This window comes from Typopeltis vanoorti, chromosome 9, assembly GCF_054136105.1.
Source record: "Typopeltis vanoorti isolate ZY-2024b chromosome 9, IOZ_Tvanoo_1.0, whole genome shotgun sequence".
NCBI classification, from domain to species: domain Eukaryota; kingdom Metazoa; phylum Arthropoda; class Arachnida; order Uropygi; family Thelyphonidae; genus Typopeltis; species Typopeltis vanoorti.
The window spans coordinates 35,828,827-35,842,053 of NC_143557.1; the positions used below are offsets into that span (position 1 = coordinate 35,828,827).

The 13,227-nt window shown below is 34.7% G+C and overlaps 1 protein-coding gene across 5 annotated transcripts in view; it reads right to left on the reverse strand.

Annotated features, from left to right (window-relative positions):
* Positions 1 to 13,227, reverse strand: part of LOC150102970 (axin-1-like) — a 261,055-nt gene that overhangs the window by 155,452 nt on the left and 92,376 nt on the right. For all 5 annotated transcript variants that reach the window (XM_090398570.1, XM_090398571.1, XM_090398572.1 and 2 more), the window contains one exon: positions 4,198 to 5,172. In XM_090398570.1, the coding sequence (XP_090254696.1) occupies positions 4,198 to 5,099 (902 nt within the window). In that variant the 5' untranslated portion in view covers positions 5,100 to 5,172. The remainder of the gene's footprint in view (positions 1 to 4,197; positions 5,173 to 13,227) is intronic.

Here is a 13,227-nt window from a genome sequence, read left to right on the forward strand (position 1 = left end):
TATATACCCTCAGAGGTGTACAGGATAATTATGATAGTACTACATAAAAAATGTAAACTATTACTAACTTCCAATCAACAATTTCTCTTCAAGTTAATCGTCAAGATCCCAATATTATCAGGCTTATATTTCTGTCTTTTAAGGCACTTTTTACTGTATCAATCTTGGTCTTCCTCTGGGTCTTTTCTCTGCTAATGCTGTTTAAGTGACCATACCTGAGATTAGCTCTACTAACACATTGCTGAATGCTAACAATGGCAAGTTCTTCCTAATATCCACACTTTTAATGTGATGCTGGCAGCGATGTCATCTGTTCACCCCACTAATTATTCTCAGAACTCTCATATCAGAGGTCTCTGAAGATGACTAGGTTATCCCCATCATGCTGAAGAATAGTATGCAAGTCCGTGTTTAAGGCTTATGATGTTCGGACGCTTCAAGGAATCAAATAAGCAGGAAAAATTAAATATATTACGGTCAACAAAACTATGAATAGGAATAAGGATCAGTGAGATGTCATTTATGTATAAGGTGCATATTTGTAATATTCATATAATCTGAAAATATTCAGATCTCCAATAAGGATCAGATCTTTTTTTTTTTTTTCTTGGGCTGACTTACCACAGGGGGTTTCTTTTTTAATCTACTCTTCCTTCTGTACATTTTCTTTCAACCTTTACTCTAACACAGCACAAGTGATGCTACAGCCGTTCATGTATAAGTGATATTTAAAAAAAATAATAAATAAATAATCAATATTACTAAAAACACCCTAGTAAGATGCCAACTAAAAACTAAACAATACGGGTATAGATTATGTAAAAAATCATAAACACAGCAAAATAACTATTTTGCAATAAAATTAACTTCTAAGTCACTCTTCCACTCGATCTAATCCATTAATCTGGAAAGACTGGAACACTGATTTCCAGAAATACAAAATAGAACTATTTTGATGGTATAATCAACTCCCATAATATCAAACACCATTATTATTATTAATACAGCAACCTTCATGAAGTTAGCAAACTCCATGGAGTGTATGTCAATTGAATTCACCAATTATACCACTACTAAACAGTTTCCCAGCCAAAACCCTAGAGCAGTGTTTCTCAACCTGTGGTCTGCAACGATGGGACAGGTGGTCCGGCAGGCAGACTTAAATGAATTAAATAAATTTTTTTTAATTATCCAAACAAAACAAATTAAAATTGAAGTAAGTAAAAATTATTGAAATCAAATGGAGCCTTAAAAAAACCAACAATAGTGTCAGAATGTTCAAAGGCGGAAGCAATAAAACTACATTGCTTTTCACTTCCCTCCTCTTATTATTCGTCATTCTGCAGCTACAAATTTAGCGGCAGAATGACGAATAATAAAAGTGGGGTCAAGTGATAAACAATATAGTTTTATTGCTTCCGCCTTACCTTGCTGTTTTGTCAGATTTGTCAGTGTTATCCACATTTCAACCAATTGCTTGTTGTGTATTGATTTTTATTATTGAAGGCTCAGTATATCTTCAGAAGTGCTAAGTGATACTTGAACAAAGTGCGTCGTGAGTTAACCCCAGTATTTATATATTTTTTGGAAACGTTTTTTTAATAATGGAAAAGTGGTTTAGAACTAGGACTTTGAAAAGAAGAGCAAATGAAATGGGTAATGCTAACCCTAATTGTAATACATGTGTTGTAATGGCCAGTAAATCTGATACTATTAAAGTAGAAGAAACAAGCAGTTCAAAGAAAAAATACAGTAGGAAATATAACAGTTCATATTTGGAATTCAGGTTTACTTGGTGTGGAGATGAAAGTGAACAGAAACCTCAATCTGTTTTGTGTTGTGAAGTATTGTCTAATGAGTGCATGAAACCTGCGAAACTCCAACGACATTTAGAAACTAAACATTGCGATGTGAAAAATAAGCCAATAAATTTTTTCAGCAACGCTTAGGGACATTAAATCATGGGAAAGATATAATTTCAGCCATGGGTTCCATTAATAGCAAAGCACTGGAAGCATCCTATCTCTTAAGTTTGCGAATAGCGAAAACAGGGAAACCTCATTCTATCGGGGAAAATTTACTACTGTCACTATAAAAGATGTGGTAAAAACTGTTTGGCAACAAGTTACTAAAAGATGTTGATTTGATTCCTCTTTCAAATGACTGTCGGTTGCAAAATTAATGATATGGCAGGTGACATAGAATCTCAGTTAATCGAAATAGTTAAGATGAGCCCTTATTATGCGTTACAAATAGACAAGACTACTGATGTTACAAGTGATACGCAGTTAATATGCTATGTAAGATATGCTCATGATAACAACATTCATGATGATATTCTGTTTTCTAGAACTTTGTCACCCGAACAACTGGAGAAGAAATATTTCACACTCTCAATAATTACATAATACACAAAGGGATCCAATGGGAAAAATGTATAGGCTTCTGTTTGGATGGAGCTCGCGCTCTTACAGGAATAGTGGGGTTGTTTCTAAGGTCAAAGAAGTAGCTCCGGATATGAATTGGGTGCACTGTTTCATACATAGGGAAGCGTTAGCCAAAGGAATGCCACCAGAATTTAAAACTGTGCTATACAACGCTGTCAAGCTAGTTAATTTTATTAAAGCTGGACCGTTAATAATAGGTTATTTTCAGTACTCTGCGATGAAATGGGCAATGAATATATACAACTTTTGCTTCATTTTGAAATTTGCTGGCTTTCCAGGAGCAAAGTACTAAAAAGGTTATTTCAATTAAGGCACGAAGTTTTATTATTTGTAAATGAACATAATTCTGATTTTGCATCAGTCCTTGTTGATGAAGCATGGTTATCAACACTATCCTCTCTTTCAGACATTTTTTCGAAATTAAATGAACTAAATCTCTCCCTTCAGGGAAGATTTTTAATTGTTCTTGATGCCTACGACAAAATAAAGGCATTCAAGAAAAAACTGGTTTTATGGATTAATTATGTAAATGACAGACAATTTGCACCTTTTCCACATTGGAATCCTTTTTAGCAGAAATAATATTTTTGTTCATTCTGAGTTTGTGGAAAGGGTTAATGACCACCTCAAAAATCTGAAACAGAATTTTGAAACATATTTTCCGAATAACTTTTATAAGAAATTTCTGTGGGTTCGCGATCCATTTCAGGCTTGCAGTCACGAGAACGACCTTTCATTATCAAAAAAGAAGCAGTTAATTGAGCTTTCGAGTGACAGTGGGCTTAAAATGCAATTCTGTGATTTTGGTTTTGCTCGATTTTGGATCTCGTCTTTAGCTAGAAGTGAATTTCCAGAATTATTTGAAGAAGCATTGAAAACCATCCTGCAGTTATCTACAACCTATCTTTGTGAGAAAGGATTTTCTTTGCTCCTTCAAATAAAAACAAAATACAGAAATCGTCTTAGTGTGCATGCCAATCTACGATTGAAGTTGACCAATATCGAGCCAGATATCCAGCAACTCTGCAAGGGCCAAGAAGCTCAACCATCTCATTAAAAGTAAGTAGTAACATAATTATATCATATTATTTATTTGTTTAATAAAAATTAAAACCTCGTTCAATGATTATAGACTTTTAATAGTTTACTTTCAATTTAACTGATTATGTTGCCATATCTTTCAAAACATGCTTTTAGATTTATTATTTTAGATTTATAAATGGCACAGTTTTTCTGAATGGTAATTCCTACATAGGTTTTTTTAAAAAAAATTACAAAAAGTCAAAACGACGTATAGGGAAATAAATTAAAAACACTATGTTTATTTTTGAAGTAAAACTTTAATTCCAATTTTATAAAATGTTAATTTTCTTGCTTTTCTGTTCGCAAAATCGATCACATTGTCGAAGTCTATTTCATCACTCAGTTGCTGTTTTATAGACAGTAAGGCAAGATTTCATAAACACCAAAAAAGGTACTGCCAGGGGAAGATCTCCTCTCCCCTCCCCCAGCTATGCCTCTGTAACTTAGTGGTCTGCTGAATTGTTTTAGGCATTTTACTGGTCCTTGGGCTTAGAAAGGTTGAGAAACGCTGCCCTAGAGCATCAAATGCCAGGCAAAAATAAAATTCACTATAGCAACTCATTCCTTTCATTCCTACATGTTCATTATAGTCAGTGTCAACTGTAATTACACCTAGAAAAACAAAAACACTGAATGCAAATTAAATTATAAAAAATAAATAATATACCCAGCTTGAGATTCAGGCCTAACTCTTGAAGCAAGTTCTACGAACTTGTTATGATGTCTGTGCATTTCTTTCAAAGAAAGTTTTGCAGGTGGCGATTCAATATGCAGTTCAGAATCTTCATGCAATGTAGGCAAGACATTCACTTCCTCTCTGGATGCTGCACTGCTACTACTAGCATCACTAAGTGAAGCTGTTCCATTGTTGTGAGGTGAACCACAAACTACATTATTCTGCATAGCCTGAATATGATGCAAATATAAGTCTGATTTTAAAAAATTAGGATATATGGTTTTTGAAATTACATCCTCTACTTCTTTCTGTGCAATGTCAAAAATAGTGCGGTCTACTTGCATTTCTTTTGAATTTAAAACATCTGCAATTGCTTGTCTTGTTTCTTTTTTAATTTCCTTTAAAGTTTTCTTTACATATCTGCCATAAATTAATTTGATTAGCTGTTGAATATGATGTTTGTTATTTTCTTTTTTAAGACCCTCACAAGCAAACCAAAAGTTTAAACAATGCGTTTCATATTTTTCTTGTTTTAGGAATTGCTGAAATAAATTTACACCTTCAACATCAGTTAAGAGATGGTGCAAATCTTGAGCCCACTTAAAGTATGGAGGTGTACCATGTTCTGTATATGGCGGAGAACAATCTTCACTACCCTGAACTTCATATTCAAGTCTCTGTGAATTAACAAGATGTCTACAAGTCAATGAATCTTTCACAGATGGTTTTGAAGCATTAGTATCACTAATGCACTGTGCATTACTTTTCACAGTTCCAGACTCAAGTGCAAAAGGAGGGCACATCTTATCTTGTGCAAGAATTTCTTTTCTTGACACCGAAGGTTGTGGTGATGCTTCCCTGGCAGCAGGGAACTGATGGACCTTGACGCTCATTGCACGTGTTATTATTACAAAAACCTGATAGGCTCAATCTTTGCATTTTGCTTAGAGAAAATCATCATGTATCCTAAAAAGAAAGAGAAAAACATCATATTAATAGAATTAAGTGAAATTGGGTATAAGAAGAAAGCACTTTATTTACAATGTAAACAATAAATTCCAATTTTTAAATTTAACTATTTGCATTTAAATTTTAAGAAAATGAGTGCAGATAATTTTAAGAAAGTGAGTAAGATATTTCATAATAGTATTATTGTATAACAATGCTATTCAATATAACAATAAATGAGCATAGAACCATTTTTGGCATATACTGTAGACAATTTTGTCTATTTTGCCATTACGAAAGATCAAACTGAAATAACAAATTTCAGAAGCTTTTCAAATACCAAATTTCATTCAATTATATCAGGCCATGAATGTATTATTATAGTTACAATCATTTATCATCATTTCAATCTAACGCTAATAAATACATTCCAAACATAGGGGGAGAAAAAAATATTTCTAACTGTTTTGTCAATACAATAGAACTGCAATAGACATGGGTGGGGAGGGAGGAAGAATTCATCTAAATAACCTTGAACTGGTTTAACATTGACAACTATTACAGTGTACTGTATGCATATGGACAAATAAATATTTGGCTTGACAGGCTCTTATAATTCATATTTACATAATTACAGGTTGTCAGGTTTGAATCCAAGTTGAATGTGACTGTCAATATCTTTGCTGGTTTTATAATAATTATGATGTCTGTGATAAATTAGTAATGTCTATACATAATAAAACAATGTCACAATAAAAAATGGAATGATCTAACAAACTTATCCCCCCCCACCATATACACCCTTCCTTGCCCTATTTTCACTTCCATTATGTCGAATACAAACATAATAGTTTCTTATAGAATAACATTATCCTAACCCAATTACCATAAAACAAAACTGAAAAATCCTCAAATTGTTTAAAAAATTACTCCCCATACAGGCCCTTCTTCCTACTATTTTCAGACAAGATACATAAACCAGGCTATCATACTATATATACCATAATTTTCATTGAAACACATCACAAACTTAACTATTACTAAAAATTAAAAATTTATGATTAAAAATACTGATGAGCTGTACAAACACATAAAACAAATTTCAATATCAAGCAACAATATTCTCTCTTCTTCAATATCACCCAATAATATTCTTTCAATCAAAGAGTCTTCCTTATATACCAACATAGACTTACCCCAAACCCTGGATACTGTTTTTACATGTTGCTCATAAATGACGACAATCAGAATATACTAAATTATCCTCTTCGAACATCGTTTCACCTGATTAAGGTTAAAATCTCAGCAAATTTCTTTAAATATGAAACAACTATATTTATGAACAGATTTTCAGTCTCCCCCATTAGCTTGCTGGGCTCAGAAAGAAACAATTCTTATCAGCATCTCTCCACATTGGCATTTCTTACTATGGTATATATGTAGATGATATTCTATGTATTGTTAACAATAATACTACACAAAATCTCACTGCAACTTTCAACACCTTTAGCCAAAGACTAAAATTATCCATTGAATATGAGGAAGCCTTTACATAAACACAATTGCAACAACTGATGTACTATCATGGTATAATGTTTGTTTACACATGATATAATACCTGCTACACTGGATCAACCATTCATTCCTGAAAGTCTTGCATACTGGAATGTTACTGTGATTGCAATATCCCAGTACCAGAATACTTACATCCTACCACTAAAAAGAAATGCAAACAAAACGCACCAATAATATCAACAAAAATACCATTATGAAATATCACTGCATGCTTTATACAATCCAAACATTGTCGCTGAAATTGAAAAAAAAAAAAAAAAAAAAAAAAAAAAAAAAAAAAAAAAAAAAAAAAAACTTACCATCGTTGACTTCCAAAAAAATGAAACTCAATTATATAAGCACAAAGCACCCTTATAATCTCATCTCACCCTCTTGCAATTAAATAAAATACATTATTCATCCTTAATCCCAAACCAGCCAAACTCCTCTTAATACATAATCTCAACCATTGGCCAAACTCATAGTCGGTTTTGCACTGATCATCATCTGACAACATATTTTTACCCATGAAATGGCCAGCGCACCACCATGTCACACGGTCCTGTATAAATCGTATATGTCGGCATATAAGATGAGGCCTAAATTTTAGGCTATTTTTAGGTTTTAGGCTTATGTCGGTTTTATAAGACGATCCCCCAATTTCTTCTTTCTTGTATTAATGCGACATTAGGTATTGTTGTTATATATTATAATATTTATATCTATGCATATGTTATTTTTTTGCATAGCAGAGATTTAGTATTTATGCGAATTACCCTAATTAAAAGTGATTAGCCCCAATTTTAATTATCAATTTTGCATTTTTTTAGGATAATTTAGGATTATTAAAATTGTTATAATTTAAAATCATGGAACCAGCAACAAAACAAAGAAAGCATGAAGATCTATTTAAAATAAGGGTAATTGAAATGGCAAAGCAAACTAATAACTGTGCTGCTGCAAGAAAGTTTGACATAACTGAGAAGATGGTAAAGAGAATGGAGGAAAAAAGAAGATATTTTAAAAAAACTGCCAAAGAAAAAATGTGCGATGAGAACGGGGATCACCCGATGGCCGCAACTAGAAAATCACATTGAAGAATGGGTATTCGAACAAAGGCAGAATGGTTATCTTGTTACAAGAAATATGATTAGAGCATATGCACTAAAATGGTCAAGATTGAATCCGGATGAAAGTACAGAATTTCAAGCTACTTCAGGATGGTGTAATCGTTTCCATAAGTCCACCTTTACTACGAGTTGCCTCAGTCCTGAGCATAATTCAGGCACAAACTTTGTTTGCTTACACTTGGATAAAGGATTAAACTAAATTTATTATAGTCTAACCAATTGGGAAAAAAAAAACTTCCAACATCTTTCTCTAAATCCAGAATAATTTAATAATAAGACGGTACACCTTTTGGCAACTTTTATAGGTAAATATAACTTCTCCATTGCTTCTGCCTTAGTATCACCACTTCTGGATCTGGATCTCACTGAAGAGACCTCAATAAAGGTCGAAACAGGTCTGGGTAGTGGCCCTTCCCTTAATGCATAGCATTATACATGTCTGCAAGGAGATGTGCTTTGCATTATGGGAGATACTGAGACAAGGAGTGATGAGACCTTGGTCCACCTTTACCACAAGTTGCCTCAGCCCTGAAGATACTTCAGGCACAAACTTTGTTTGCTTAAGTTGGATAAAGGATTAAACTAAATTTATTATAGTCTAACCAATTGGTAAAAAAACTTCCAACATCTTTCTCTAAATCCAGAGTAATTTAATAATAAGGTGGTACATCTTTTGGCAACTTGTATAGGTAAATATGGCTTCTCCATTGCTTCTGCCTTAGTATCACCACTTCTGGGTCTGGCTCCCACTGACGAGACCTCAATAAAGGTCAAAGTCGGTCTGGGCAGTGGCCCTTCCCTTAATGCATAGCATTATACATGTCTGCAAAGAGATGTGCTTTGCATTATGGGAGATACTGAGACAAGAAGTGATGAGAGCTTGGTCCACCTTTACCAGAAGTTGCCTCAGTCCTGAGCATAATTCAGGCACAAACTTTGTTTGCTTACACTTGGATAAAGGATTAAACTAAATTTATTATAGTCTAACCAATTGGGAAAAAAAAAACTTCCAACATCTTTCTCTAAATCCAGAATAATTTAATAATAAGATGGTACACCTTTTGGCAACTTTTATAGGTAAATATAACTTCTCCATTGCTTCTGCCTTAGTATCACCACTTCTGGATCTGGATCTCACTGAAGAGACCTCAATAAAGGTCGAAACCGGTCTGGGTAGTGGCCCTTCCCTTAATGCATAGCATTATACATGTCTGCAAGGAGATGTGCTTTGCATTATGGGAGATACTGAGACAAGGAGTGATGAGACCTTGGTCCACCTTTACCACAAGTTGCCTCAGCCCTGAAGATACTTCAGGCACAAACTTTGTTTGCTTAAGTTGGATAAAGGATTAAACTAAATTTATTATAGTCTAACCAATTGGTAAAAAAACTTCCAACATCTTTCTCTAAATCCAGAGTAATTTAATAATAAGGTGGTACATCTTTTGGCAACTTGTATAGGTAAATATGGCTTCTCCATTGCTTCTGCCTTAGTATCACCACTTCTGGGTCTGGCTCCCACTGACGAGACCTCAATAAAGGTCAAAGTCGGTCTGGGCAGTGGCCCTTCCCTTAATGCATAGCATTATACATGTCTGCAAAGAGATGTGCTTTGCATTATGGGAGATACTGAGACAAGAAGTGATGAGAGCTTGGTCCACCTTTACCAGAAGTTGCCTCAGTCCTGAATATACTTCAGGCGCAAACTTTGTTTGTTTACACTTGGATAAAGGATTAAACTAAATTTATTATAGTCTAACCAAGTGGGGGGGGGGACTTCAAAAAAATTTATGATTCAGTTGAGACAAGTACATAAATTTTTATTGTCAAACATGGGAAATATGGATGAAACTCCTATGAGCTGAATCTGAAAAACTATTTTCAACAGATGATGAAAAAATTGAACATGAAAATTGAGGTTAATAATTATTTGTTTTTTTAAGACTTATATCTACCGTAATATTTTAAATAAATTCATGCAACAAAAAATTAATCTGATTTGTTTATAAAACTTTCTTATAACGATATATTGTAACTACCTAAATGTTTCATTAAAGAAATTAAGTTTCCTTTTTTATACTCGCCCATATATGACAACCTATGATTTTGATGGGTTTTTCTGTAGTATTTGAGAGTCGTCTTATATACTGACATATACGGTACTTTACTGGCTGGCTTTGTTTCCTTTCATTCTTTAATTTTAGGTTTCAAAATCAAATCAAATCAGCTAATGCCTTTTATTCCCTTTTAGGGAGTAGATGAGGCCTTTAAACACTATCTAGCTTTTGGAGACTGAGTGGACAGTTTAATCTCCACTGGCAGCCAATCAGAGGTGGCACTGATGAAGAGAAAGGCAAACAAGTGCTGCCATTTCTTGGTACCAAACAACAAAATATGTTACTGTCTGAAATAATGTGGGTTCTACAGTTAATTTTCTTGAGTTTAAGGGACAAAAAACCTGCTTGACCGCCAGGGATAGACTAACTCAGGAACCAGATGAAGATAGGCTTAGAAAAAGTTCCTCCAGACTAGACTTGAACTTATAAGAGAACTTATCTCCGTCTATCTACTATTCAGTTTCATAATTTTAAATTCTAATTCTATTTATCATATTCCTGTTTCATTTTTCAGCTACTTAATGTACATATGTAAATTTCACATAACTAAATTTTGTTTTCTAAAAACCTTTCTCATTATTGCAGGCTTCAACTCATCAATTCAGCTCCAAATTGAGTTTGTTGCTTTATTGAATATGATGTGGCCTAAGATTGCTGGCATTAGTGAAATCTGGCTATCAGAATCAGATATGCTAAGTGGGATCAAGTGTAATGGGTATACTATTTTTAGGAATGACAGAAGATATAGGAGAGGAGGAGGAGTGCTACTAATGATATCAGATAACTTAAGTCCAGTCAGGGTAGAAACACAAGAAAACAATGATGATAAAAATGATGATAGTTTGAGTCTATCTGGTGTGAAGCGGAGGTTAACAGAATGAAATATATGGTGGGTGTTGCTAAAGACCTGGCGGCTCAGTTGCACGGGACTAAGAAATGCATTGTCAATTTAGCCTTATGGGTACCAAGCGAATGATCATTATGGGTGACTTTAATTTTCCAAACATTGATTGGGTAGAAGAGAATTCTCGTGATAAGAAAAAAGAGGAATTTACTGAATTGTTGTGAGACAACTTTCTCAAGCAGCATGTGAAAGAAGGAATTCTAGGTCAAAGAGTAGTGGATTTCCTCATAGCATCAGAAGGGGTCTCTGTCAAGAATATGACTATTTTATCACCAATTGGTGACAGTGATCATGCTGTACTTTCTTGGGAAATATCTACTTGTATTGAAGCTCAGATTAAAATAGGTTACATGCTGAACTATAAAGATGAAAATTATGATCAACACTTAGGAGAATACTATCTTTGGTCCCATGGTATCAGTTACTGAATGGTAAAAATGTCAGCAATCCATGGGAATCTGAAAAAGTGCTTGAATGATGCAGTATCTCAACGTATCCCCAGTGTTTGAAGAATATACAGGTTGGGAGTGAAATGGATGTGCAACCGTATTAAGCAAGAGATCCACAAGAAGACGACGATGTGGAAAGAATATCGAGAGAATAAGAATGAGAGGAGTTATGAAATATTCATTCATTTCGTATGGTGATTCAATGGCCATGAGCCCCTTTTATGGGGAGGTACGGCACCACCTCAATCCCCCCTATTTTTATCCGGACTGGAAATCAGTATAGCTGACAATTCAGACCTATAGCTGGAGGGATTGTCTTAAGTATTCCTGACTGTATCCATGTATGTTCACAGGGCCGGTTTGCCTGCTTGTGGGATGAAAAACCCTGCTGTCCATGCCCAAGACCGACTAACTTAGCTATGGCTGAGGAAGATCCTTAAGCTCCTCATGTCGTCGACGGGAATCGAACCTAAGACACTCCTTCCCCAGGCATATGGTTGCGCAGCGCATAGTCACTAGGCTAACCGAGCAGACATGAAACATATAAAGCTCAGTCAAGAAAAGTAACTAGTATTCTGAAGAAAGCTAAAACGGAGTATGAAAAGAAATAGGGAATACAAGCTAAAGGCACATCCAAAAGAATTGTATCATTATGCCGCAAGCAAAAGAAATAATGAATGTGGAAGAATAACTTTATTGAATGCAGATAAGCTAAGGAGACCGTTCAGTTAATGAGTGCGCACTTTGCTAAGATATATCAACCAGGTGTATGTAGCATGGTACACAGTGCTACTGCTACATTGGATGAAGAGTTAGAGATTCGTGAAAATGAAGTCGAAGAGCTCTTGTATAACCTGGATAACAATTTGTTAATTAGGACAGATTGAATATCAGCCCGTTTCCTAAAAGAATGTTCGGCCGAATTGGCTATGCCTTTCACATGTTTGTATAACTTGAGTTTCAGCTCAGAAATGATGCCACAGGAATGGAAGGAATGTATGAATAGTTCCATTGTACAAGGGTGGCATAAAAACTGATGTGTCTAACTACCAATCTCTCAGTATTTCTAATGTGGTAGTGAAGATTTTAGAGAAGTTGGTAAGAACTCGCATACAGAAATGGGTAGACAAAAATGCTATACTCTGCAAGGAACAGCATGGGTTTACTAAAGGGAGGTCATGTTTCAGCAATCTGCTTATATTTTAGAACAATGCTATGACCAAGTTGGATAAAGAGAATTCATACACTATAGTAATGTTGGATTTTTCTAAGGCATTTGATAGATACCACACGAAAGGCTGTTGCATAAACTGGAGAATATGGGATTGGAATATAATCTCTAGACTTGGATTAGGGGATGGTTGACAGACAGTGGGTGTGAATCTGCTAGATTTAAGATGACCAGTGGTGCACCTCAGAGTTCAGTCCTTGGGCCGTTATTGTTCAATCTATACATTAATGACATCAGGCAGGATCTAACATCAAATGTGTAATTGTTTGCCGATGATGCGAAAATAGGCAGGGCAATCAGGGATGCTACTGATATTCAGCAATCACAAAATGATTTGAATAGACTGGAAATTTGAGCAAACGAAAATGGCCGTCAATTTAATGTTAGTAAGTGTAAAGTTATGCACTTTGGCGTGATTAGAGTTCCAGTGGTATATAATACTAGCAGGGTTATACTACAAGAAACTGAAGATGCAAGGGATCTTGGTGTATCGGTGGATAGGAATTTAAAATTGAAAGGACATATTAGCAAAAGTTCCAAATAAACTCAAGGATAATTGTGATGTTGAAGCAAACTTCGATATGTGAGGATAAGGAAGTTATTTTGCCTCTTTATAAGGCTTTGATAAGACAACACCTGGTGGATTATTGCGCGCAGATTTGGTCTCCCAGGTTCCAAGGGGATAAAA